Consider the following 26,955-nt stretch of genomic DNA (forward strand, 5'->3'; position numbering starts at 1 on the left):
CTGGGTTTCAGTCAGCAGGAGTGGCTGCTGGCCTCCCTGTGCAAGCCTTTGCTCATCCTCAGGTGAGAGGATGGACTGCAACGCCAAGCTGCGGATGCAGATGTCCAGGAGGATGTCCAGGGGAGCCATGCAGCAGCCTGCAGCAGGGAGTGGCCCGGGCATGTGAGGGTGGTGACACTTTGCCCACTTCCACTGCTGCCAGGACTTGCCAGCAACTTGTTTGCACAGAGATCGAAGCTGAGGAATGAGCGTCTTGCAAAATTATAGCCTCACCTATTATGCACTGATTTCTTATAGCTGAATTCTGATAAATGCACCGGCTCATTAGGTTTCTTTTGGGCCATAAAGTCTTATTCCCTCAGGGATGCCCCCAGACCTGATCTCCCTGTGTTAGAGAAATGCCTTCTCAGTGTTTTTCTCCAGAGTGGCTTCCTGAGACCCAGCACAGGTGAATGCATCTCCTTTATGGGTACCCTAAAAGTGCATTTTCTTTCTTAGCATGGTTTGGCTATCATGGGACCCTGCACTGTACATACTGCTGTGCAGTGCAAACCTGGATAAATTCCCTTTGAATCTCACATCCTCTCCATTGACTGTGATGCATCTGAGTGTCACCTCCTTGAATCAGAAGAGCAAATACAATTTGCCTTATTCCTTCTGGAAAAAAAAAAAAAACCAAAAAAAAAACCCACAAAGCAACAGAGCACAGAGTAGCACAGCTTTATTTCCATATTTTGACCAGAAATTAATTCTGTATAGAGCAGAGAGTGATGTAACACGAGCCCCGAGTAGGTGCTTACATCCAGGCATGAATTGCCGGATGCCCTTTGTTATTTACAGCCCTGGTGGCGTTATTCCCTTTATAACACAGGGTTTCTTTTGGTGTGGAGGGCTTCTGCCCTTGGAGCAGGGCTGGTGGGATGGGAGCTTCAGGCTGTGCTGCTGACAGGAGTTGAGAGGAGAAAAGTAATTCCCGGTGCTGCTGATAAAGCCACATTAAATCGCACGCGGTTCTCCTGCTCTGAGCCAGCTGCCGCCCCTCTGTCGTGGACAGAGCAAAGATGAACGGGGTGGGTGCACAGGAGCAAGGAGGCAGCAGGGGCTGGGGACCTGAGAGTGAACTGGCCCACAGCTGCTGCCTCCCAGGCTCCTGGGGGGAACACAGTCCAGGGGTCCAGCCAAAAAGAGAGGTGTGTGTGCTGGCAGCACCAGCCAGAAAGCAAAAAAGGTGTGCCAGGATGGGGGCAGGATGGGACCCGTGGCAGGACTATAGCTGATGCCAGGAGCTGGCTGCTTCAGGGACTTCTCTCTGCCTTCTTTGGCATCTACTGGAAAACTTTTCTGTAAGTCTCTTAAATTACATTTAGGCAGGATTTTCACTGTGCCTCAAACCTCGAGGAAGCAGCATACCTATGCTGGATGACACAACAATCCCTGGGCTCTCCTCCTCCCCCTGCTCCCAGGGATACATAGTGATGTCTGATAAGGCAAGGGAAGAGCAGCTGGATGACCCCTCACAACAGTGGTGCAATTCCCACTGAGGCACGGCACAGCAGTCATCTTTTGAAGCTGTTTTAACACATCATGCCGTGTCTGGGCTGAGGCTGCAGCTCTCCCTTGAGGTAGCAGAAGCATTTACCTCTCACACAGCTGCTGCTTTCTGTTTAGAAGCAGCTGAGGGCAGAGGGGACCAGAGCAGTAATGAGCTAGAGACTTGTCACGAAGACCAGGCAGTCACTTGGGTCCCTTCCCCCTGGTATCTTCTGCCTCCTATGAGTGTCAAAGTGTGCAGTGGCTGAGTTCAGGAAGAAACAACCCACAAGTTTCACGCATCAGGAAATTTCTGTATGTTAGAAAATACATACAACACAATAATCAGATCCGTTTTATTAAAAAAAAACTTGCAATAAAATTCCTTGGAATTCACCATCTCAACTTTGAGAGTTGCAATATTTTACTAGTACGTAATAACACAGTCTCACATATTTACATTATAATCCTTTATATAACAAAAATAGCCATGTTGGACTACTGATTAATGCTTCCAAGTATTAGCCTCAACATTTCAGTATTTCCCCCAGCTGAGTCACTGTCTATGCTCTTTAGCATTTACAGTTATCTAACAAAGCAAAAAGGACACAAAATAATAAAAAGTATGTGTCTCATGATTTCAGGCAAATCCCTTTAAGATGGTAGTCCTCCGACTCCCACGTTTTTCAAGAGAGATAAAGTGCATTGGAGAGGAAGATGTATATGTTATAAAATGTCAGCAAAGAGTTAAAAGTTGATTTGCAAGACTGTACAGAAGGGGAAAAAAGGCAAAAAAACAAAAACAAAAACCCTTCACAAACTGCTACTGCACAGCTTTGGCAGCACGTCACAGGTAGCGGGGAAAGGGAGGGAATGAAAAAGCCAACTACAAGAAAAAGGATGGCCCATGCCATCCATGCCCAAAAATGCCACAGTATGACTTTGCCATGACCTTTTTTTGGCAGGTGTTTCCCAAACCAAAGCTGCAGCATAGCCCAGAGCCACAGTGCAGGAGTATAACAACCCTGCATCCCCCCAGCTTGCTGAGGCTGGTGGCTCTGCCAGGCAAGGGACAGAGAGCTGAAGCCTCCTGGTAAACCTGCTCCTGCTGTCCAGAGCAGGACTGATTACTTTGGAGAATTTCACTGGGACAGACCATTGTCTCTGAACTTAATGAAGTTATTTTGTTAAGCTGTGCACTGATCCATGTGGTATTTATTTCATTTGGGATTTGAATTCCCTTTATAACACTGGCATTTGCTGGTACGGCTCTGCTGCATGTGAGAAGAGACATGGCTGGAAAAATCTTTGTAGCCATCACTGAAAACCAGGATAGTGATGCTTTGTTCAGGAACTGCATATAAGTGGGATGTCACCTTTTTTTATTTTGGTTTGCTTATAAACTACTCTAAATAGAAATAATTCTCTTCTGGAAATGGATGGAATGTATATTTTGACAAGTACAAAACCATTTTAAATGTTCACTAAATACAAGGAACATCTTGGTATAAAAATAACAGACCCTCCCACCCACTGTCCCCTCTTTACATATCTAATTATAAAATGGTACAGTCATTTCAGGTTCCTAACATGAAACAAGTATTGAGGATGGCATTACATACACATATAAAACATTTAGATATTTGACATCTGAAATAACTGTATACATTCAGAGCAAACAAGCATCTCGATCTGGCTATTGTGTTTAATGCTACTCAGGACCAAGAATCAAGAAATACACGAGAAAGGGAAAAGACTATTACTCCTTTTTTTTTTTTCTCTCTTCTTTTTTTCTTTTTCCATTCACTACAGAAAGAAGTAACTTCCACCAATTCACAATTAAAAAGTTCGAGAGAGACAAGATTAATTTCAGATGGAAAAATCATCCGTTGGCTTTTCATTCAAAATCCACATCTTTCATTTCTTTATTTCTCCCTTTGAAATACAGCTCCTGCTTAGGAGGGTGTTTCCTTGAAGAAGAAATGGGCAGATAAAGGGGCCAAGAGGGTGTCCAGCCCAATGGGATAAGTGGCACGGCAGAGGGGGGGCAGCCCTCATCCTCACTCTTTGTCCCAACCCGCAGCTGCCATCTGCTTCACAAACAAATCCTCCCTGAACAGTCCACCTGACATCCCTCATTCTCTGAAACTATCAATCAGTTCAGGTAACAACAGCTTGGTAAAATGAAAGTAGTGCTTATTTTGGATCAATTTCCCCTATTTAAGAAGCCTGTGAAAGAAACACCTCCAGCCTGATTTTCCCTCAGCCCTGAACTACTCCACAGTGTGTCTCCTGCTAACCAAGCCGAATCACTGCCGTGCTGCCTGCCCCAAACACACTCACACGTTTTTGCAGCTACAAAACAAATGAATCCACATGGACTCCACAGATCAAATGAGTCCACAGTGCTCATCCACGAAGTTCCAGTCCCAGGGTCAGCACTAGCCATGAAGAAGCTTGGCTGTTCCCAGCCTGCTGAAAGCCCACAGCCTGCTTTTCACCAAGCCCTGGAGCTGAACTTGGGCAAGCTCCCTTCCCTTCTCCAAGAGATACTGGCAGCACAAAACACAGGAGAGGAAACAGCACTGCGCAAGTTTGATCCCATGATCTCCTTTCCCTGCAACAAAGGCTCACCCCTTGGACAAACACTTGTGAGATGGGCTGGGAAGGAACAGGCTGGATTTCTCTGCCATTTTAGTCCTGCGAAATGGACGCACCCCAACCCCAATGCCCTTCTTGCAATGACTTCCTTGGGACTTCATCCAGGGGAAGGGACCACTTATCATATGTGGTTTCAATAATTTCTTTTTCCAAATTGCCTCTATAATGCCTTTTTCTTTGTGCCACAATATCCCTCAAATAAAAGGCCTAAAAAGGACAACAGCTTCTGCTTTCATGACAGTACAGTTTCCATACTCACATCAGTGCACTTTTATATGCATACATGTCAATTTAATTCTATAGAGTGCTTAAAGAATGAACTGCAGTGCTATGATAGTCCTGATCCTAGTTTTGGGGCTCTATAGCAGTCAGAAAATAAAAAAACCCAAACCCTCAGTAAGTGCCAGATCTTATCCTCACCGGAACAGGTGAGCTGTGGGGAGGGGATGTAGACCTGGTGCCTTCCACATCTGCATGCACACATCAGGTCGTTTGTGAGTGCAAAATTCTGCCTATGCCTATGCATCCTACTTATTGGACAGACCTTTGGGAAGGCAGCTTAGTGAAACCCAAAGAAATCCAAGGATACTCTGAGTACAGTTTCTGTGTCACCAGATTTTATCCTGAGCGATGATGAGCCTCACTAAGGCAAATGTTTCTCCCACCTACCACTTGCTCATGGAAAAGTGCTTCAGATGACAAGACAGGAATTGCTGGGAGAAGTACAGGACCAATTTAATGACAAGAGTGCCTTTTCCTGGGAGCCACACAATCCCTTGGCCACTGCCCCTGTGCAGGAGGTGCACCCCACTCAGTCACGGCGCCAGCCTGCAGAATTACATCCGTGAACACCTGCTTGTCAGAGGGCTCTAGAGGATTTTGTTCTTTCCTGGCTGCATGCTAAAGGCTGCTTTCCCTTCTGAACAGCCAGTACTGCATCCCCAGCAGCTGAACCCCACCTACCTAATGGCCAGGCTTAGTGGGCAGCAGTACCAAGGTGTGCATGGGCACACAGATATACAGAATTAAGGCTTTCATACATGTTACAAACACACATCAGGAGGTCTTATGAAGCACCTCAAATTCCCAAGGCAGGTCACAGGTTATATATGCAAAGAATATTGTCAATCAGGTCAAGCTTCAGGAAAACATTTCTTTTTGACACAGGGGCTTAATTATGCTCATAGAAGACCCGTTGAAAATAATGTGATTTTGATGCAAGTCCAAAATTAATCATTTTTTTTTTGAAGAAGGATGGAATAAAACATTTACTTCAGTGATGCGTAACCCAGCTTTGCCCTCATCATCACTTAACAGTGCTCAGAGCTGCAGAACACCTGAGGACAGGGATGGAACAACATCTTCCCTGAGTGAACCTGCAGGTAGAACTGGGAAAACAAAAGTAGAAAGCCTCCCGACCCAAATTTGCTAGGACGCCTCTTCTAAAAGGCATATCAATAATTGGTGGTATGCCAAAACCACCCACCCAGCTTGGCACCCTGCCTCTGCTAGTGGCCACCTCTGGACCCCAAAGGACCAGATCTAATATGGGATATTTAGGAAAAGTGTGTGCACAGCACGAGACCTCTACAAAGTTCCTCGTTAACTCTCAGAAATACATGCAGGGTCTGAATTACCAAATCTGTGGTGCCTTTTTGAGCACAGCTCCCTTTAATGATTTGCTGGGCAAAGGACCCAGCTCAGTACCAGCTGTGAGTTTCCCCTCCTGCCTCGCTTTTCCAGATTTTGCTTGTTCTGCTGTGCCATGGGTGGTTCTGCTACAGCAACAGCGAATTGGTCAATCTATCCATTGAGATCAACTTAATTCAGTTCATGAAATAAAATGAAGACTTTGTGACAGCTCCTCTGAAACCCAAGCAGTTTGGCCAGGAGTTCTCTGCCTGTGTGCTGAGCTGCAGTGTGCATATGTGAAAGGATCACTCGACAACTTGGACATCGTGTTCGTGATGTTCCTGTGACGTGTAGCACCCAGGCTCCAGTGCTGCAGAAGAAATTGTACCAGTGCGTGGACTTTCTAAAAGGAGCCCTGACTGTATGTAACCAGCCTCGCTCCTTCCCCTGCAGTCGTTTGAAATGAATTTCATTCCTGGGTCAAAATTTGACGTAAGCACCACTTAAACCTGATTTCAGCATTTTTACAGAGCTTAAGTGGAGCTGATGCAGTACCTTGTGCAAACTCTCGTGTGTAGGGATCAATTTCAACATTGCTGTGTCAGGCCTTTCCCATAGCAGCAAGGAGTAGAGAAGACATAAAAGATAAGGAAAACAAGATTACAGAACCACAAATATTGTCAAGACTAACCTAATGTACCCTCTGGAACAGTCAGTAACTTTCTTTTTTAACCAAGATTTCCAGCTGCCTCTATCTCTTTAATTGAAAAAAAGATTCTCATTCCAACAGCTTCTAAAGATGTAAGAGCACATTTATGGGTCATTTTTATAGAATCACAGAATGGCTTGGGTTGGAAAGGACATTAAAGACCACCTAGTTCCAAACCCTCTGCCATGGCCAGGGACATCTTTCCCTAGACCAGGTTCCTCAGAGCTCCATCCAACCTGGCCTTGAACGCTTTCAGGGATGGGGCATCCACAGCTTCTCTGGGCAGCCTCTTCCACTGCCTCACCACCCTCACAGTAATAATTTATTTCTAATATCTAATCTAAATCTGCCCTCTTTGAGTTTAAAATCTTTACCTCAAGATTACCCTGCAATTTAGAGACTAAGAACATAAAACAAAATTAAACAAAATGCTTAATTAGTTCTAAATGGACAAAAGAGCATGGAGAATATTTTTTCCTTCTTTCTGTACTGAAGAAGCAAGTCAGCCAAAATTTTAGGGATAAACATATTTGCTCCTGAATAAAACCTGACAAACACAAATTTTGGCTGGAAGCTGATTTTCACATTTAACAAGTAAATCCACAAGGAGATTAAATGCAGTGAGGCCCAAGAGTTGCATTTTGAGATGCCACCACGACGCTGCCAAGTCAAAATGTTTGACCTCTGCATGAAATTTCGATGTAACATGAATTGTTGATTCTGGAGGCAGTAATGTGATTCAAATCATCTGACTCTCAACAGAAACTGTGTATTCCTGTGTAACAGTAAGCTTCTTGACAGCTGAGTATTTTGACTGAAAAACCGTATCACACACTGAACAATTAACAATGAGCTCTTACCTGGAAAGCAGAGCTCAGGATGAAATAAATTATTATGTCAGGTCATTATTATTTAGGTGTTCTGATTTATACTAGTTCTTTTATTTTCAAATTCCCTCTCCAAATTCCCTCTCCAATATATTTTGGTGTACATATCTGTATACAAATTGCAAATATTCTGTTATGCTTCTGACAGTGTTGACAGGGACTCTGGAGGGCAACAAACCACCTGAACTCTTGTTAGACAGCAAGCAGACAAAAACTGCTGTCAAAATGTAAGAAATGGAACACACTGAGGGAAAAGACCCAAAGCAAACCAGGAATTAAACATTTCAAACAGCTGCTTCTTGCTCCCTTAGCAATTTCTGACACTGACAGCAGCATCTCCAGACCCTTTGTAAGAACACTGTCGCCTGCTTAATGCAGAACTGTTAATAAGCACCCTCTGGAAACCTCTCAGATGCTCCTTTAGCCCACTGATCTGGTTTTGGTCTGTAAAATTAAGAAGTGATGTTATGCTAGATCTTTTTTTCCAGCTACTGAATTGTCACTTGGAGGAAGGACACTAATGTAATGACACCTGTGAATAGCATAAAATTCAGGGCAGGACTACATGGATGGAGTGACTCTTTAAGCTCTTCTTTCTCTTCTTCACACTGTACAATATTTGTCTAGAACAGAGCTCTAAGTAAGAGACATACTAATGTCGTTTTAACCCAAATTTCTGCTAACTCAGAGCTCTCTTACAAATAAAAGCCTTCAGAATATACCATTTCCAAGCCTGCCACTTAATGAAGGCAGGAGTTACATTAATGCAGGGTGCTGGTGCATCAACCTTCTGAAGCCAGCCACACGTAATTCATGCAGAAATAACAAGGCAATGATAAATCCTGGTCAGATCATGAAGTGACCAACGAACGGGAATTCAGATTTCTGGACTGAACTCTTGAAAAAAGCTGGGGTCAGTCAATAAAAACAGAGTGTCCATCCATAACAAACTATAAACAAACAAACAAACAAAATAAACGTAGGCCTTCCCAAAAAAAAAAAAAAAAAAAAAAAAAAACCACAACAAAAATTGGATTGAACAGGTGTAAAAAACACTCAAGCTGTCATTTCAGCCGCGTGGAGAGTTCCGTGACTGCTCTCAAGCACGTGGGTAAACTGGAAGTGTCCATTTCCCAGGTGAAGGTGTGTAGATGATGAAACCGCATCCAGGCAGACACAAACAGTTGCTATTGCTTTGCTTTTCACGACCATCTCAGTATGGAGTGTGCAGGAGTGACAGTGCTCTGGAGGCATATGCGTGACTGGTCCAAATCCTAGAAAGCCGACTCGGTCCCTACCTGTGACACTCCCCTGGAGTTTAGTGTTGGATCTCTGTTTTTCAAGATTTCACCTCTTCGCAGTCTTGATCAGTGGAAAGCTCCACGTCGGAGAGTCCAACCTCCATTGCCATAATCAACGAAATATCTGAATCACTGCTGACTGCTGGCTCCTGCTCATCTGTGAGGGTAGAAAAGACAGGAAAAGCTCATGTCTTTCTGTTAATGTGTTACTAATTTTTAGTTCTGCAGGTTGGAATCCAGAGGTCTCTCCGCCACTGAGACTGTGATTAGATTACAAACTTTGCTCTTATTCAATATCTGTCTAAAACACTTCAAAAATACCTCAAAATTCAAGCCATTCATAGTGAAAAACATGATGAAAAGGAGCCTGGATAGGTAACATTTTCTTCTCTTAATCATCCCAGGGCTTTTCATCCAGGTCCTTCATGAACTTCCTCCCACCATGTGAGAATTTCCCTCCCTTGTCCCCTTTCACTTTCTCAACCTGGCATCATCCTACTCTCCCCACAAAGACAGCACACTAATGACAAAGCCACAGGTACCTGGTGGAGCAACTCAGTCATCAGGAAATCATTCCTCACAGGAAAAAAATCTGCCCAAACTCTCATTAAGTGCACTACTCTAATGTAGGAACATTGGCATTGGACAAGGGCAAAACAAATCCAGGACTTTGCACCAGGCTACCTTCCATGTGGCTTCTCTCATCCTTTTCTACTCTGCTTAAACTCCCTCTTTCCTCTGATTTGAAGGTACCTTGCAGGCTCTTGATCTAGGCCAAAGGGATCTACCTTAATGCACCATGACCCCAAGTACACTAAGAGTTGTATTATTGACTTCTGCCAAACTGCAAATCACATAGTTGGAAGAGCAACTTGTTTTTGTTTTGATCCCACAGCACTTACCATGTGTATATTTAGCAGCAAATAAAGCCAAGAGATTTTAAAGGACTAAAAGCCAATTTTCTTCCAAGAACAATCAGGAGAAGCAAAGCACACTAGGGAGATTTTCAAAGGCACAAAACCCTCATAGGTGGCTGAGTCCCTGAGAGAAAAATTTGATGGTTCATATTTTCAAGTGGTTTAATTACAAAGATGGTATTTATACTGTAACAATACAATGTATTTAAATCTGTGGCAGTTTTTCCTTCACATATTTTACTTTTCAGACAATAGAAGCAAAGCCTGATTGATGCTAAAAAGTCTAGAAGTTGAATATCTAAGAATTAATAAGTAAGAAACATGACAGAGGAGCCAGGAAAATAATAACTCCTCACAGTTTAATTATTCACTTGAAGCTAAGTGAGCAGTTAATCACCTCTCAAGAGCAGCATGATTTTTTTTTAATTTTAAATTTTAAAACCCCCACATGTGTTTACTTATGCTGGGATTAGACCACATGTTCTGTGGAGAAAGCTTGAAAGGGTTCTGCATTATTCAAACTGAAAGAGTCAGTGTTTTCCTTCACAATTCTTCCCAGTTTTCACCCTGGATTACTTTTATACTTTCTTGATTGCAAGATAAATAATTAATGCACACAACATCTACATCTCTATCTCTTTTTTTTTTTGCCCTTTCAATACGACGTTAGTAAACATTTCAAGGCATTGCTTCTGACTATAAACGTTTCCACCAGAGGTGGAGGAAGTATTTACAAGCTGAATGATACATCCTGCAGACTTCAGTGGTCTTAAATGACGTTGAACCTTCAGGTGAGCTGCTAGATCCTAGAGTACATCAGAGCATCTCACACACCTCCAAAACCAAAAGCATCATCTTTAGTGGTAACAGCTCCCTGAGCCAGAATAATGTGGTTTCAGACCACTGGATTCCTCTATAATTAATAGGATTGTTAAAAACAATGAAAATTATGCTGAAGAACAAGTTTATATTTGCAACACAGAGCTCCTGAGGTTTAGCCATGTTGAACAGCCACTTGGAGCACTCTTGAGAGACAAGGTGTTTGCCATCTGAACCAGCTGTGCAGAAGAAAAGGACTGGCTGAATAGTGACAGCCAATAGTGACAGCATGCTGAAGAGGCAGGCAGAGCTGCCAACACCAAATGTCAGAGCATCCAACGAGCAGTGCTTAATAATGCTGAAATATTATTTCAAGAATTGTTGTTTCTTCCAGGGCTGCACAGCAGAAAAAAAAAGAAAAAAATCTCAAGTTCAGGAGTTCAAGACAGGCAGATAGAACAGATTTGCAGCTCACCTACCTAATAGCTGATGGACGTACAGCAGCACACACCCTCCAAACCAGCAAACTCGAGTTTTACTTTACAAATCCTATACAATTATTCAAATGCTTGCATTTTAGTCTTTGCAAAGTGTGAGCTTTTGTAGTCTTCTTTGGAAGTGAAGTGCAGGTTGGCAGGAATGAGGAATGCTCCTAAAAACATCCATGCCTATGCTCTGACATTGTTTTTCCAGCACTGTGATAATGCCCAGAAAGAGAAGCACTCCACCTTCCTTGCTTGATACCAGTGCAGCAGTTCAAAACCCTAAAGCTACAGCTTTGGCAGAGTGGGGAGAACAATTTGGATATCACCGTTCTTACACCTGCACTGCCATTTCTTTGGAAGCTGTAGGCAACGTAAGGAAATGAATGCACCCCTCAGCATTACCTGCTGGCTCCTGTAAACAGGAGTCCTGACCCCAGCACACACAGGGTGAAACTCTGGGAGGCTGCAGAAGTTACACCAGACACTGATCAGCTGTAGGTAGGTCTGGCTGCAAGGTCTGCAAACTGCCTCACCGTGGCTCCCGCACCCAACACAGGCTTGCCAGACTGTGCTGGTTTGTTTTGTTGGTTTTTTTTTTTTTTTTTTTTTTTTGGCTGACTGCTCAATAACACAAGCCAGCACAGTTACTGTGATTTGTTAAGCAAACCTCAACGATGTCGCAAGTGCCAGGAGCTTAGCCTGCATTTTGCATCCCTGCCTTTCAGATCCTGTTTACAATGCCAAAGCTTATACAATCACACAGCTTCTACAGAAGATGCCTGACTCTCTCTTAACAACCCTTATGGCCCTTCTGCAAGTTTTTTGTAATTTGCTGTTATTCTTAAAGTCCTGAGATCAAATGAGGATCTCAACTTTCAGTGGAGATCTCACCTTTCACTTAAAAATAAATGAAGTTTAAGAGGCAAAAAGGAAACTAAGTGTTTTAAAAATTAAATCTCTATTTTCTAGACAGATTTTATGTTGGAATACCTGCCTTGTGATTTTAGCTACTTGAAATTGGCAACCCTGTCTAACCACACACACTGTAATACTTCCACTGTGCTTTACAGCACTTCTTGCCACGGGCAGAAAGCCTTGTGCTTAATGAAGCAAAAGGCACATCTCAAGCTGCTTTCCAGCCAGAGTGTTAGTGCCTACAGCAGGGAACTGTAGACCTCCCTGCCACATTCCTCTCATGTCAGGGAAACATAATACACCACAGCATGCTGCCTGTCCAGACAGACTTTTTCCACTCACTTGTATTTCCTGACACACATTCGTTCGAGAGATGAAATTAACCAAACTCCCTGTGTAGCCAATATTACTTTAAATCAATAACACTAGCATGGGAAGAATATGACCTTGTAGATTTGGAAGTGGCCTACACAAAGGTGGTACAGCTCTTGCTTCTTGAAAAGTGCACCAAGGGATGCTTACATTTGAATATTAGTGCAATCAAACAAGGATGAAAGTAGCTAATTACTCTGGTGTGTTGAAAACAGTAATATTGCACGCTAGTAATAGTTATCTACTGCTGCTGCTATTCATAACCATTGGTGTAAGTCTGTAACTGTTGTACACTAATAAATATTCCAAAAGAAAGAGGTCAGACAATGGGTTTCTAAGAATTTGATACTGCTTGCAAGAGGCTTGGGAGGGAGCTAAGCATTGAACAGAGAGTGAAAAGTGCATTTACAAACCCATTCTTCTGCCAAGCATACAGGCATGGGCACCAGCTGAGATATACTTACAATGACCCACTTAAGGGTGAGAAACAAGCTGAAGAAACCCTGGTGGACTTTGCACCCATGGAGGCCTCACTCCTGCTCACCACTGTGCTCCTCCCGAGGAGGCCACATCCCATACTGTCCCTTGATGTCCCTAGGACACAGATAGTGCCATGAGGCTCTCCTAAAATTGTTGCAGCTTGCCTCAGAAGCTGAGTTTCCCCCCAGGCTCAGCGAGCTGTAAAAGCTGTAAAAGCCCATAACTGGGCTCAAATGTCAATAAGCAATTTGTATCCAGGAAATCAGCAGAAAAAGGAGACCACACTAAAATGTTAACAACAAAAGCTTCTTGGCATTAAATATATATAAGGTTTGTCTAAGATGGCACTTTTTTCCTTCTCCAGACCTTTGGGTAGCTCTCTGCTATTACACCCATTTGAGAGCAAGCAGAGAAGTACTGCTACTCATTTCATATCCTCACTGTAGTGAAATACACCTTATTTCAGAACTCTTCGGTTTGTGAAGACAGATTTAAACAAAAACAAGAAATCCCTGGTGTTAGTTATGCTCCCAGATCTGGACAAGTATCCGAAATGCATGCATTACCATGAACCTTATTCCAGTCTAGGGCTCACTTCTTCTGAGAAAACATCCAGATGTGTCTAGAAGGATTTTGCCTCAGAAGAAACCAGAAATGTGACCATGTCCTAGAGCTTTGAGGACCTGATCAGAAAATATATCCAGAGTCACTAGAGGCATTGATGTGGGATCTTTATCAAAACACATTCTGCTCAGCTTGAAGCCACAGAAGAATGCCAATGCAAGCAGTGCTATTCAGATTTTGTCTCCAATATAAGAACAACCAGGATACAATTCATCACATTTGATGTATGAGAGAGACATAGCTAGAGTCCTCTATTTTTCTTTGTCTACCTAGGAATGCACTTTCCCATTACAGAGTTTATTGTTACCTCCTACTGTGGCCTTGCCATTGCATCACTTGGCTGTTTCTAGTCTAAGAGGAAGAGCATCTTATGAAATTATTACTTCAAATGGCAACTCATTTCACAACAATACCAAATAAATTTATCACTAAGACCCCTTCTTTTAAAATTACTACTGATTGTTAAAATTATTCTCAAGTTAATAATCTCACAGCTCTCCTTGGATCATTTTACAAGTCTCAAATTCCTTCCATATCATCTTGAGAATTGTAATACTTTAGAATGGGCCATAGCTGCACTAACATAATATAAAATAAAATAACATGTTTAAAAATGCCTATAAAATCTCAAATGCAAAAGAAACAGTGGGGATATGTTTGAGGGGAAAGGGTTATAAAACCCCTTGCTACTAATGCAGTCCTTCTGTACACAGAGGCTAATAAAAGGGATGAAGAAGTTTGGCTGGCTACGACTGAGAACAGAGCACTGGGGAAATATTTTATTGCTGTTCCCTAGAATCAGAGGGAGATTTATCTGAGCAGCAAGGGGAACAAGTACTTGTGTGGTAACTGCTTTTGGGAGGAAAGGTTAGGTTAGGTTTTTGTAAATAACAAGCCAGAGCTCTGTGAATGTACTAATGGCAACAGAGCTTCTCCCAGGAGGTAAAGCAGATGATGTCTGAAACATTTTGCAAAGAATACCCAGACACCAGCACACAGGGAAAGAACCACATGCCATGACCTGGCAAGATTAATTCAAGAGGACACTTCAAAAATATGTTTACCTGCACTAAACCCCTAAGTGATTGAGAGATGTGATAGATGGGTCTGGATATGACGTAAAACACTGGAGGCTCTCCCAAAATAAACTTGGGGTTTTTTTCCTTACTACTGAATAAAAGGGCAACAAAATTTCTTCCCTTAATCTTTTTCTAGCGTATGTGGTTTGTGAGAATATACAGCATCTCTTAATGAAAAACAGCCAAACACATGTCTTTAAACATCCTGCAGTGTGAAGGGCTGCCATCATCATCATCATCTGGAAATCACACCCCATTATCTCAAGCCAAGCATCAAAATTGAAAAATTATTAGTAATAGAACTAATTTTCTGAAACCTAATTTTGTGCACGTTGGTAGGAACTCCCTCCTCATCATGCATGTTGGGGATAGTGAACCTTGGCTGAAATCCAATTCCATTGGAAATGCCCATAATAAAAATTTCACCCAGAGATGTCTTTCTCATTAGATATTAAAAAAAATATATACACAGTCATGAAGTCAGAAGAGAAAAACCCCACAGAGGTGGTAGAGGAACCTGCATATCAGATAAGTAATTTTTACTGCCATCACTAGCAAAATGCAGTTACCAACTTTGAAGTTTACCTTTTACTTTAAGGGAAAAACAGTCTTTTTGTTCAGTATAAGGAAAAAAACATGCTTGAGAATGGGCTTGACTCTGTTGCAGCAGCAGCTCCAGTGCCTGAAGCAGGGCACAGCTGCCAGACCACTGTGCCTGACAAGTCAGAGCAGATTAGGACAGCATTCTATGGTCATCCTTCCCCATGCTCCACACTACCCAAGGGCTGCCCACAAACAACAGACACGTGCAGAGACCCTAACACTGGATGTCACACCTTTTTCTTTTTACCCTCTGGCACCTCACAGTGAAACCAGTGTCCCTCCCACCAGCTCACACATGTGGACTTGCAGAAATGGACCTCTAGTCTCCTGCCACATGCTCACAGGACTGTCAGGTACATGTCCCCAAAAACCTGGGCGACATTGGACCTAAGTACACTGCTTAGGCTAAAGATTAATTCTTGCAAGTCCATAAAAACAGAGAACACTTGACAGAAACAGCACAACTCTGAGAAAACATTGTTTTTGACTTCACAATACTATCTAACCTGATTTGATCTGGACATCTTAGTTACATATTTTGTCACAGGACATAGCTTATCTGCTTACTGTAGCTGAAGAGATAAAGATTGAGTTAAGTGCAATTCAGCTGTAGACAAATTTGTAACAACAGAAAAAAAAAAACAACCCAAAATCATGAAGCCCCACCAATTTCTCAATGACTCTATAAAAAATCCCAGTTTAAAAGCAAAGAACATGCTTTTCAGTCTCCCAAACTCCATCGGGTTGTAGACATAGTCTTTCTTGATGGTATGGCACTAGCAATAGTAGCTTATTCTGCGGGCAGGGCTGATGCATAGATTGAAACAAAGTAAGAACCTGAACAGATCACTACAGATACACACTGTAGCTTCACTATTTCTTCTCTTCTAGGATGGGCACATAGGCAAACAGATTATAGAGCGACCAATTACATAAGAACAGCCATTTTTCCATACAGAAGAAACAATTTATATGTCTGTTAGCAATGAAGGAGAAGAATGTAACGAGCTGAAGTGTCATCTCTTAATTTTACGAGAATTGCAGTAGTTTTTAAAAACAAATTGTAGGTGCTCTCAAAGCATTCTACCAGTTTAAATCTCCTCCCTGTTGTAGCATCCCATGAACTCCCCCGCCGCGGTCAATTCCCAAGCCCTCGGCCCTGGCAATGGCAGTAACTACTTACCACAGAGTCAGTCCTCCTGGGGAGAAAAAGACAGACTCCAAAATGGATTTCTGTGCCACAACTTCCCCTGGTTTCTCCTTTCCCTGTCCCCTCACTGGATTGGTATCCATGGTGGCCACCCCCCCTTTCTCTGGAGACCAAACCCCTCTGCCCAGCCCTTAGCTCTGCTCCCCACCCCTTCCCCTTATTAAGCTGCCCACTCCATGTGGTTCTCCTCTTTTCCCTCGCTGGGTCTCCTTCAGCCACACTTTGCTGGAATAAAACCCTGCAAAAAGAGCCTTTCTTGCCTCTATCACTGAGCCAGCTGTGGTGAGTGTTGAGTGAGGGTCTGACTGCATTGCCTGAAGGTTAACTTGCTTTTCTACAGGAGAGGCTTGCTGGGGACAGATTATAGGCAGCAGCTCCCATTACTCCAGCACCTGCATTTTTACCCTATGGGCTTCTTACAGAATCCATACACTTCCTCTTTTGAAGTCCCTAATTAAAAATTCTGCAAGGAAGCCATCTTTAACATCCACTTTCACAGAATCCTTACAGAAGGAAGTTTTAATCCTATTATTAATTGAAACCAGTGTACACTTAATTTCTAGGGCTCCCTGTTCAGATACACTCTTGGTAGGTTCTTGTATCTGGTCCTCCCTCATACAGACACAGAAAGGACAGCTCTGACCTTTTACTGACCACTGACAACACTTAAAATGAGGTACTACTGACTTCTGGAGGTTTCAAAAATGTCTCATTTAAACCAATTAACCTCAAATATGTCACTATTCTCAGATTTTTCTTCTCTGGAGCCTTACATGTTGATGTTTTAAAACAACAGCAGGAAAAAGGGCAGACAAGAAGAAACCAGTTCAATGCAACAGTACCTTTAACACAGGGAGTATTAATTACTCTGTGCTTGAAGTGGAAGCTGTCAGAAACCTGCTCTGGAAGGGATGTCCTGGGTAGCTGAGTCTACTCTCCACAATTGTAGTGGCTGCACGACACGATCCCTTTCAGATTTGCTAGCAATTAGCATCATCCACTGCACCAGCTCCCCAGCCACTTCATTCATCTTTGTGCCAGTGCAGAACTGCAGATGGGTGGCAGCTAAAAGCCTTAATACCCAGCTTTCAAAAGACCCCTTCATGCAGCACCAAACCACAGAGCTTTAATTTTTTTTCAACATCCTACAGTGACAGATGAGCTCAGCTGCTAACTCTCCTTTCCTTAAACATCACAAGCCTATCAAACCTTGCAACACATTTTATATTCCAGTGTAATTATGCAGCTTTTGAACAGCTTTATCCCAGATCTGATCTTCCCTGCAGCCTACTCAATAGTTTCACTATCAGTAATGTATCTACAGCTGTGGCCAGTTCTCTGACTGAGAAGCAAATCTGATCAAGACCCCCAGCATCAAAATGTGCACACCTAAAAGTTAGTAACTTCTCACTATTTGGATAGTCTGTGTACTGGGAAGGTCTTTGTATGCCACTAGGTCTGTGGGTCAGCCTTTTGCAGAGGGTGCAAATTACTCAGAGTGCTGCTGGCACTTATGGATTGGCAGGTAGGAGATGACATTGTCCCATATAAATGGGACAGAGTACTAGCAGGAAAAGTAAAGTAGATTTCTGCAGTCTGCAACAGCCCAATGTTTCCATCAGGAGCACCTCTACAAGGACTTCCTGAAAAGTTAAGAAAAACTGCCCAATTTAATTGGTCCATGTATGGCTGTTTTTATGAGAAACGTGTCTCTTTTCATTAGTTTAGAAATAATAATAAACCCCCAAACTAAGAGATTATAGCAAAACCTTTTCTTTTGGAAAAGTAAACCCTTTTAATGTCCTTTGCATCCTCTTTAGGTTGCTTTCATGGTTTACTTGGAGGATTAAGCAATATTTTTTACCTAATCAAAAGCATTTCACAGGAAAGAAAAATGAGCACATATAAACCCCATCACGAGCACATGATATGAGGATTGAAATATAACTAGGAGGTGTATAGAACCACTGTTTGTTTGGAACAGAGATGTCCAAAATGTTACTTGTGTCTTGTGGTAGGGCTAGTGGACCAAATAAAATTCTAACAAGCTTGTCTGAGTACAGTAATGCACATTCAATCCACTCACAGAGAACACATGATACAGAACAACAATCAAGAAAAGCTTTCATAAAAGAAGAGGTCAGCTGTTTATCTTGTATGTTCACTTTGTAAAATTTAAATCAGTTGATGCCAATCTCCTTTTAACTGGAACATTCCTCTGACAATCATGCAATAGCTCAACATTTTTTTTCCCATTAAAAATAAATCTGAAGTGCCAGGCCTGGCCTGAAATATTGTCTGAAAAAAAAGTATGAAAATAGCTTTATGTAAAGAAGAAAAAAAAATAAAATCAGCCTTTACAACAACTGTAACCAAACCGACAATTTCGATTTAAAGAGTTCAAATTAATTTAATGTGAGTCTCATTCTAATCCTGTGTCTCCTTCCTGCCTGCCCTCCTTTCTGTCCAAAATGAGCCTGTATTAAAAAGAGCATAGCAGGGTTTTTGAGTTTTGTCTCTCCAGCCTAATGCAAGAGTGCACACATGTTCCCTCCTCACTTACCTACTCCTTTTGCTTCCTTGCTCATGGTTCACACAAGTAACGTGACAAAAACGTGAGTTCCATTCACTGGGTTGCAAAATGCTGAGTGTGACAAAACCCAGAGAGGAGCAACCAGGAGCAAAACAAACACTGAGGAGGGAACTCAGTCTCACCTAGAGGCCACTGAAGCTGGCTAAAGGGCATCTGAGGATAATTTCTCATCTGCAAAGTGCCCTTGGAGCCTTGGGTCTGGCTGGTAGGAAATCCTGCAGGGACATCAACAGAAACTGGTTTTAGGCTGTATAAATCTAGGGCCGTTTAGCATTCCCTTTCAAATAAGCCTCCAGTCACAGTGTAGCTCCAACTGAACAACTTCTGGCATCAGAAAATCCCCTCCAAAGCCCAGCTTTTATCAGGGATGCTTGCTGAAATGCTCCTGGGAACACGACAAAGGCCGAACCCAAGACATCCATTTGCTGAGTTTCTTCTTAGAGCAGTGGATGGGAAAGGTCAATTTAAGTTTCAACAAATTGCAGCTGGAATTTTTACTAGAAAATATGTTCATTAGGTCACTTGGCCACCACCACTAGGCTCAAGACATCCCTAACACTCTACATGTGAAACTCAAATTGAAACAGAATAACTTAAAACCACTGTTTCTCCGCATGAAAAACCTTTGTCTCTGTTTCAACTTTTTAAGTTTTATATAGTCCTGTTCCTCCTTCTTTTGTGTTCTGAGCATTAACACTCCTTGGAGAGGCAGAAGGAAGAGTTTTTACCCCATATAACAATACCTCCCTAGAAAAATAAAAGTAACAATACCACTCTAACCACCTGGAAACCAAGCATGTAACTTCAAAAAATGTAAATGCCTTTGCATGGTTCATTATTATTTCCCTTGGGTACACCACTGTAAAGTTAGAGTCAAAACTCTGTGACATCAAGTTTGGTTTTAACCCCTTTTGCCATTCCTTTTTTATTCAAGTTTCTTCACTTTCCAGTCCTCTCACTGAAAAGTGGTCATGTCCAGGAGGTTCCCAGGCAGTTCCAGAACAAGTTAAATCCCAGAAGCCTTCCAAAAACAAAAGATTAAAATATTGGTATATTTTATATCTAGTCTGGAAAAGGGGCTTTTAGAAGCTGAGTACCACTTTATAGTAAATTTTAAAGTAAATTTTAAGTTTTTACAAGGGAAGTGGTCTTGTATCTTTCAGTCACAATGAAGGATTAATTTAGGAATAAAAAAGAGACAGAAGGAGTTACTGCAAACCCATGTAATTGTTTCTGCCCTGTGGAATATACATTTATAGTGGTTTACCTTTTGAGAGTAAACAACTAAAACCACAACCTTTCTGCCAAAGCTTTCCTCCAAAACTGTTTCCTTGGAAGTGCACTCTTAGGCTTCAGGTTTCTGCACAGATGGAAGGATGTTCCATCTCCCAGAACAGGTTGGTCATTTTTCTAAAATTTCCTTCTTTAAGGCTATTTTGGTCTCACAGATTGACAGGTACTCATGCGCAGAAAGAGAATTTGCTGGTGCCTTTTCAAACTGCAATTGCAGGGAAGTAATGAAGTTTAGCAACACCTTAGTCGAATTCAATATCCTGAGCACTCGGGGGCAAAATCTGAAGTCAGGTTTCTCATGTATACGTGACACACCACATTTGGTGGCTGTCCCCCAAAGAAACCTTTGCAGCTGAAAACACTTTTATAACAACACTGTGTTATTTAATTACCTGTGCAAGGAACTGGCAGATTTTAAACCCTCTTTGTGTGACTTTTTCCCCCTACTGAGATGCTACAATTTAATAAATTTCATAAAGCTATTTCAGCTAAGTGCTTTTCATATTCTGACTTTGCCAGTGGCACCCTTATTCTATACATTTTCTGTGTGCTTTTCCTGTAGGAGCATTTTTTTCCATTGTCTTACAGCACTATGCTGCCTAGAGAGTGGAAAATAGAGCAAAAATTCACAGAGATCTCCAGGTGAGTTGTTTTGCACATTGTGTATATTAATTCATGGCTTAATTATTGCCACCCAACGGAGCCTATGTTCTTGCCTGCTCCCTGAGTGCCTCAGATACGTTAACATGAGTCACAATGAAAAGAACAGTCAGATGTATTGGCACTTGCAAGAGAAAGTCACAATAAAAAGCCAGCTTGGGTGGATATTCATTAATGCAACCCTGATGCTGTGTGCACCCTGCTGAGTATATTCCCCAGGATATCAGCCTTGCCACTGGCATGGCAAAGATGGCATCTAGCTGGGCAAGAATAGATCCACATGGGTCCTACTTTCAGCGCCCCTAAATGGGAGGGCTTATGCACCCCTCCCACTCCCAGGCTCTCAGGCAGGAGAAAATCCTCTAACGTGCATGCCAGAAGTTGGGTATTTCCTCTTGGATATTGGGCTTGACCTGTTAGCTCCTTCTCTTCCAATCACTCCTATTTTCTAAAAACACTCATAAGCCAGTTTCTGCATCTGGCCTATCAGTCTCAAAGCATCAGTTTCAGGCACTGTCTTCACTTAGAATTGCCCACAACCAGAACAACAGAAGGTCCAGGAACTAAGAATTTAGTGAGAACTCTCACTTCTAGGTGAAGTTACTGTTACTGTTGCAAACCTGGAGGATCCCTGAAGCACCCTAATTTCTGCAGGGGTTGGAGGAAAGTGATGAAAAATGAGTAGGACTTCACTATTATTTTATGAGCAAATACCACTGATGATTTTTTTTTTTTTTTTGAGGCTGAAATCGTAGAGTGTTAGAAACTGTATGTGAAAGTTTGAGCTGTTGCCCCTACAGGAGACTGGAGAAAATTTAGAGCAGAGCAGTCCCAGATGCCTCTTGCAGACCAAACATCTCCTGTAAGATTGTTTTTCTACCATGCAAAAAACTATCACATAGTTACATGCACACTCCCCACTCCCTTTCACTTGATCTCTTCTAAATGCAACTCTCTCCTGTCTTTTGAGAAATCAGAATTGCTCGTTACAACACAAGAACTACAGGTGTAAGCATGAGCATGATCCTTTAAAGTCTTATGAGAAACCAGTCAGCTTCCTTGAGCAAATGATTCTCTTGCACGTTCACAGGCTCACAGCCTGGATGAATAAGGTGACAAACATTATGTGCCAATGACTGGAAACACTTTCTCAGCAGAGCTCTTGTCTGACTTCTTTCATTTGAGTTACCTTCACTGTGGAGCACTAAGGCAAATGGACACTCACGAAGCAATGCAGCCAGAACAAAACACACGCAAGCAGAATCAAGAGTGACTGCTGCAGAAATGCCACTACTTTCTGAGTGCCTCCTGTACCTCAGCCTCTTGCTTTTACCCTCCAAGAGGCACAGCTGCCTTTTCATTGTCTTTCTTTTCCCAGTAAATTTACGAGACCAGCTTGCTTGCTGTGATCTGCTCTTACCTGTGAGGTTTCTGGAAGCGGGTCCATAGCTGTGTATGCACTGACTGATTCAGCACAGCCTGACCCTGGCAGGGGTCTCTGAGCTCTGCACAGTATAGGTGAGCATTACTTTTGCCTTGCCTATCCAGAGGCACCCTGGAATCCTCCCCTTCCTCTGTCTGCCTTACTGTAGAACCACTGCTCTGCCATACTTCTTATTTTCAGGTGCTGATCCAAGCTGGGTCCTTGTGCCTCCCATTTGGTTTTGTTTCTGAATTGATAAGAAAAAGATTCAGAATCAGAGAAGCACATTGTATCTTAAACAGCACTTCCTGATGATTTCAGTGGAGGCTTTTGAGTAAAAACTAAGGAGAATAAAACTCTACAGACATTACAAATGTAAATAATCAAGTCAATTGTATGCAAGATACTGAATATCTCTTGCAAGGCAAGGCTTTTATTGTCAAGTATAAATCAAAGAGATTAGCTAGGATGAAGTCATCTGGTCTCTCTGCAGTTCAGATTTGTATTTTACTCTACATTGTCAATTTTGCTTTAAAAGCTTTCTTGTGCAGTGTTTCATCCAGATATCTGCTAAAGACACTGGAATATAGAGAAAGATAACAAGCTATGTGTAGTAAGCACATTTCTCTCTCTCTTAAGATTTTTTATAAAGGTGCACTGAGAGAGGAAGACAGAGAAAACAATTTCTATTTCTGCTCTTTGTTTTTCTTATGTAGAATGTGTTTAGAGAATTGTTTACTTAGGGTGATTACTTGATTGGATTTTAGTGAGAATTGTTTGAGCCTGATGGCCAATTAAATCTATTTGTGTTTAGACTCTTGAGAGAAAGTCACAAGTTGTGAGTTAGTTAGATATAGTAGTTAGAGAAAGTAGATATGTAGTTTTAATATCTTTTTTTTTTTACATAGTATATTAATGTATTACAGCATAGTTATAATAAAGAAATCATTCAACTTTGTGAACTGGAGTTAGACATCATCATTCCTTCCCACTGGGTTCACCTGCATTTACAATAGCTATGTTATCAGTGGTGCTGGTCCTCAGGTCCCCTTTTCCCCTGCACACGTGCAATGCACATTCAGGGCAATTGGGAATGACACATCTAAGGACACACTTCTGCACCAACACAGTGTGGTGCCTGGACCCTGACTGCACACCAGGAGCCCACCAAAGTAGTCACTTTATCTCTCTCCTCATCTGGGCAGAGTGGAGAAAATACAATAAAAGGCAAGTGGGTCCAGCTAAGGACAGGGGGAGATTACCACCAGTTACCATCAGATGCAAAAGGGACTCGTCTTGGGGGGAAAATAATTAATCTAATTTATTGCCAATCAAATCAGAGTAGGGTAAGGAGAAATAAATCTTAAAAACACCTTCCCTCAACTCCTCCCTTCTTTCTGGGCTTAACTTCACTCCCAAATTCTCCTCCTGTTTTCCCCCCAGCAGCGTAGGGGAATGGGGGTTGTGGTCAGTTCATCACATTTCCTCCTTCCTTGTCAGGGGGAGGACTCCTCATACTCTTCCCATGCTGCAACATGGGGACACTCCCACAGGAGACAGGCCTCCAAACTTCTCTAATGTAAGTCCTTTCCACAGGCACAGTTCTTCACTAACTGCTCCAGCATGGCTCCCTTCCACGGGGTGCAGTCCTGAAAATACAGGCTGCTCCAGCATCCAAAACCTTCTCAAGCAAACCTTGCTACCAAAACCTTCTCAAGCAAACCAAATACCTACACTCTTACAGGAGCACTTTCCCTTCCTTATTTTCATTGTCAGAGGCAATAAATCCCTTATGTCTCTTCCATTCCCTGAACATTAATAAAATGCTTGTATACTCAGATATGAGCATTCAAATGAGATTTGAAGCTCCATCCTTTCTTTGCCTAGTTGTCTATTATGATTTTTTAGCAAAATAGACAGCTGTGTAGGGTCCAGTGGTGATGGAGATAGTGTGCTTGCTTTTGGGAATAGTGTTGTGGAAGCTGGCTTCTATGTCCCTCTCTTCTCTTGTGCTCCACATTTCTTTCTTCCTATTGTACTGGCACAACAACTTCTGGATCAGAAAACTGATCCAAAAGAAACAAAACCACCAGGAAGAAATTGGTTGGCTTCTGGACCGGGCTTCCAAGGCAGCTACACAACATAAAAGCAACATGGAGGCAGGAATGTAATTTGAGACAGACAGGGGCAAGCCAGGGACTGCCATAGACTTCAAATGGACTTAAAGAATGGAGCTTCCACTATTGAAAGTGAACGCTATCTTCTATATCTCTTCCTAGACTCAAATATTAAGCAACCTTTGTGGCATCTGCAGCCTTTTTGGGACCCTAGGTCAGTCCAGACTGCTGTGAGTGCTTACCATGCCCTGACTGAGCCATATTAAAGCTCAGTGGGGACAAGGGACCTTATTGACCTCTTGTCTCCATCCTTGCTCTGTACACAGTTTCTGTTTCACCGAGGATGTGAAACAGAAAACAAACAAATAAATTAGAACTTAAATTTCCTCCTTGATTCACAGCAGTTTTGTACACCCCCTTTTGCAATTCTCCATGCAGAAACACTTTGCATTTCACTTCTCAACATATGGAAAGGAGGAGCAGTTTTATAACAGGAAAACTTCCCTGTCCATTCAGAGTCTGGCAGGAGTCTTGTAGGTGTATGTGATAAGCCAGAGTACATTTTTAGTGCCAGCTATGTTTCACTTGATGACTCTTTCAAACCACCAGTGCTATGTTGGCATCAGTGTTAGTCCCAAAACAATCTAGCAACCTAGCTCACTGGAAGTTTTGCTCCATGACAATTATTCAGTGCAATATCCCCACAAGAGCCACCAGGACTTACGTCACACAGCAGGCACATGGGGCCCAATCTGCTCAGTCTTTAACTAGGTCCCATCAGAATTCTCTCTCTGGGACAGGATTAGGACTTGCTAATGCAAGTGTTAATAACTTGCTGTTTTAACTAGTATCTAGAGAGTTTTCCCACCTTTTCCTCCCTCTTTACATTCCACCTATAAAACCCCACTGTTCATAGCAAGGAGGAACAGTCAAGTGGTTACAAGACAACAGTGGATCAGATTCTTATCATGCACTTTCATCCACTTCCAAAGGCTGACTATTCTTCACAAAGACATTTTAGACACATACAGATCAAAATAATTACTTGAAAAGTTATATTATTAGATTTAATGAAGAGCAATGAAGAGCTATCAGAGAGATTTGAAAGGGTCCTAGCAGTCATGATGAGCTGTACGTTGGCAGGGTTTTATGGAAAGAACAAAATGAGAGGCAGAAAGGAACTACTGATACTGCATAGACTGCCCACACTGTTGTACAGTGTGCCAGACTCTGTGGACTTTGCAGGTGATATGACACCTTGGGGGAAAGTTTGTGGTTTTCCACACTGAAAGTCCTGCTCATGTGTGCAGTAGAATTATTTATGGATCTTCCTCCAGCTGCAGAGATAGTACTCGTGGGATTTCTGAGGCCCTATGTGGTGGGATGAGACAGCCCACAGAATGGAATATAAAAGCTTGTCTAAATTAAAAAACAGGAAGTATTTACAAAGAGATGGCAAAGACAGTGCACATTATTTACTGCAGAAATTAGTAAGTGCTCGAGGGAGATAAATGACCATGGATGCTATAGAAGAATAAAATCTAATAACTACTTTTCACCTGCCAGTGTTACCATGCCTTTAGAATATCTAGATGCTACTTTCCCAGAAAACTACCTTTTTTAAACATATCATTCAATCCCAGCTGAGCCCGACCCAAAGAATATTGCAATGGTCTCCTCACATCTTAGATCCACCCTCTGAAGCTGGTGTAGCTCAGAGCTCCTTCAAGTTCAGATCTTAGCCAGGTCCAGCTCACACTCATATCATGTGTAGAGCAGGAAATTCCACCTGCACTGAGATTTCCAAAAATGTTAACATTTTGCATAAGTCACTACTAAAAATTAGGTGCCACGGATTGCTATGATGCATTGTTGTGGAAAAAGATCCTTAGGTTGTCATCTGTTGTATGCTCTGGAGAGGTGAAAAAGTCAGAGCAGCAAACTCAGCTGAGATGAACTCTTACATATTTCACACTATTTCCCCCTGTCCAGTCTCCCCCTCCCCCCCTTTTTTTTTTCAAAACTACAGTTTTTCATTTTTTTCCATCAATACCTTTTCAGCAACCTGTTACAGAGATTAGAACATGCTATCCCAGGATCCTCCACAATATCCCACCACAGACAGCAAACCATCACTAAGACTAAACACTGAACAGACTTTGGGCTGTGGATATGCCCAAGAGACTTGATGAAGGCTTAGATCTTGCTAAAAGGCAGCTGGGAGAAACTGCTGGTCCATTTTTAAGTGCTCAGTGCTGGCAAACAGGAGATCCTTGGTTTAGCAAGGAATCCTAGGGCTTAGTCCCATCCAGATGTTCACAGTACACTACATTTCCGAGGGTCCCACAGATATCAGGAGCATGGGGAGCAAAAGGGAGGGAGAGAAGATGAGATGTCTGCTGAGCATACACACAGAAAAGAATACACACAGAAAAGAAGAAAAGCACTGGCCGAGTTTCAGAAATTAAAATCTGGCCCCACTGAAGTAAGCAGGAGCTTTGCCATCATGGAGACAGCATTTTACCCAATGTGAACAGTATTCTGGGAATACCCTCCCTCCAGACACACTGAGGGAGGTCTTCTGGCTCTGAATAATCACTGGAAACACAGGAAGGGAAATTAAACCCAAACCAAGACAACAATAC

At 42.3% G+C, this 26,955-nt stretch overlaps 1 protein-coding gene across 2 annotated transcripts in view; it reads right to left on the bottom strand.

Annotated features, from left to right (window-relative positions):
• Nucleotides 1-724: 724 nt before the first annotated feature.
• The window catches only part of RNF150 (ring finger protein 150), a 116,024-nt gene continuing 89,793 nt past the window's right edge, over nucleotides 725-26,955 (bottom strand). The window contains exons 7-8 of one of the 2 annotated variants that reach the window (XM_053975996.1): nucleotides 8,718-8,877; nucleotides 725-1,843 (exon numbers count right to left, since the gene is read on the bottom strand). In XM_053975996.1, coding sequence (XP_053831971.1) covers nucleotides 8,759-8,877 — 119 coding nt within the window. In that variant the 3' untranslated portion in view covers nucleotides 725-1,843; nucleotides 8,718-8,758. Of the gene's footprint in view, nucleotides 1,844-1,872; nucleotides 8,878-26,955 lie in introns of those variants that run through there. The other variant, XM_053975995.1, reaches the window with a different exon arrangement.

Source organism: Vidua macroura, chromosome 4 (genome assembly GCF_024509145.1).
Source record: "Vidua macroura isolate BioBank_ID:100142 chromosome 4, ASM2450914v1, whole genome shotgun sequence".
NCBI lineage: Eukaryota > Metazoa > Chordata > Aves > Passeriformes > Viduidae > Vidua > Vidua macroura.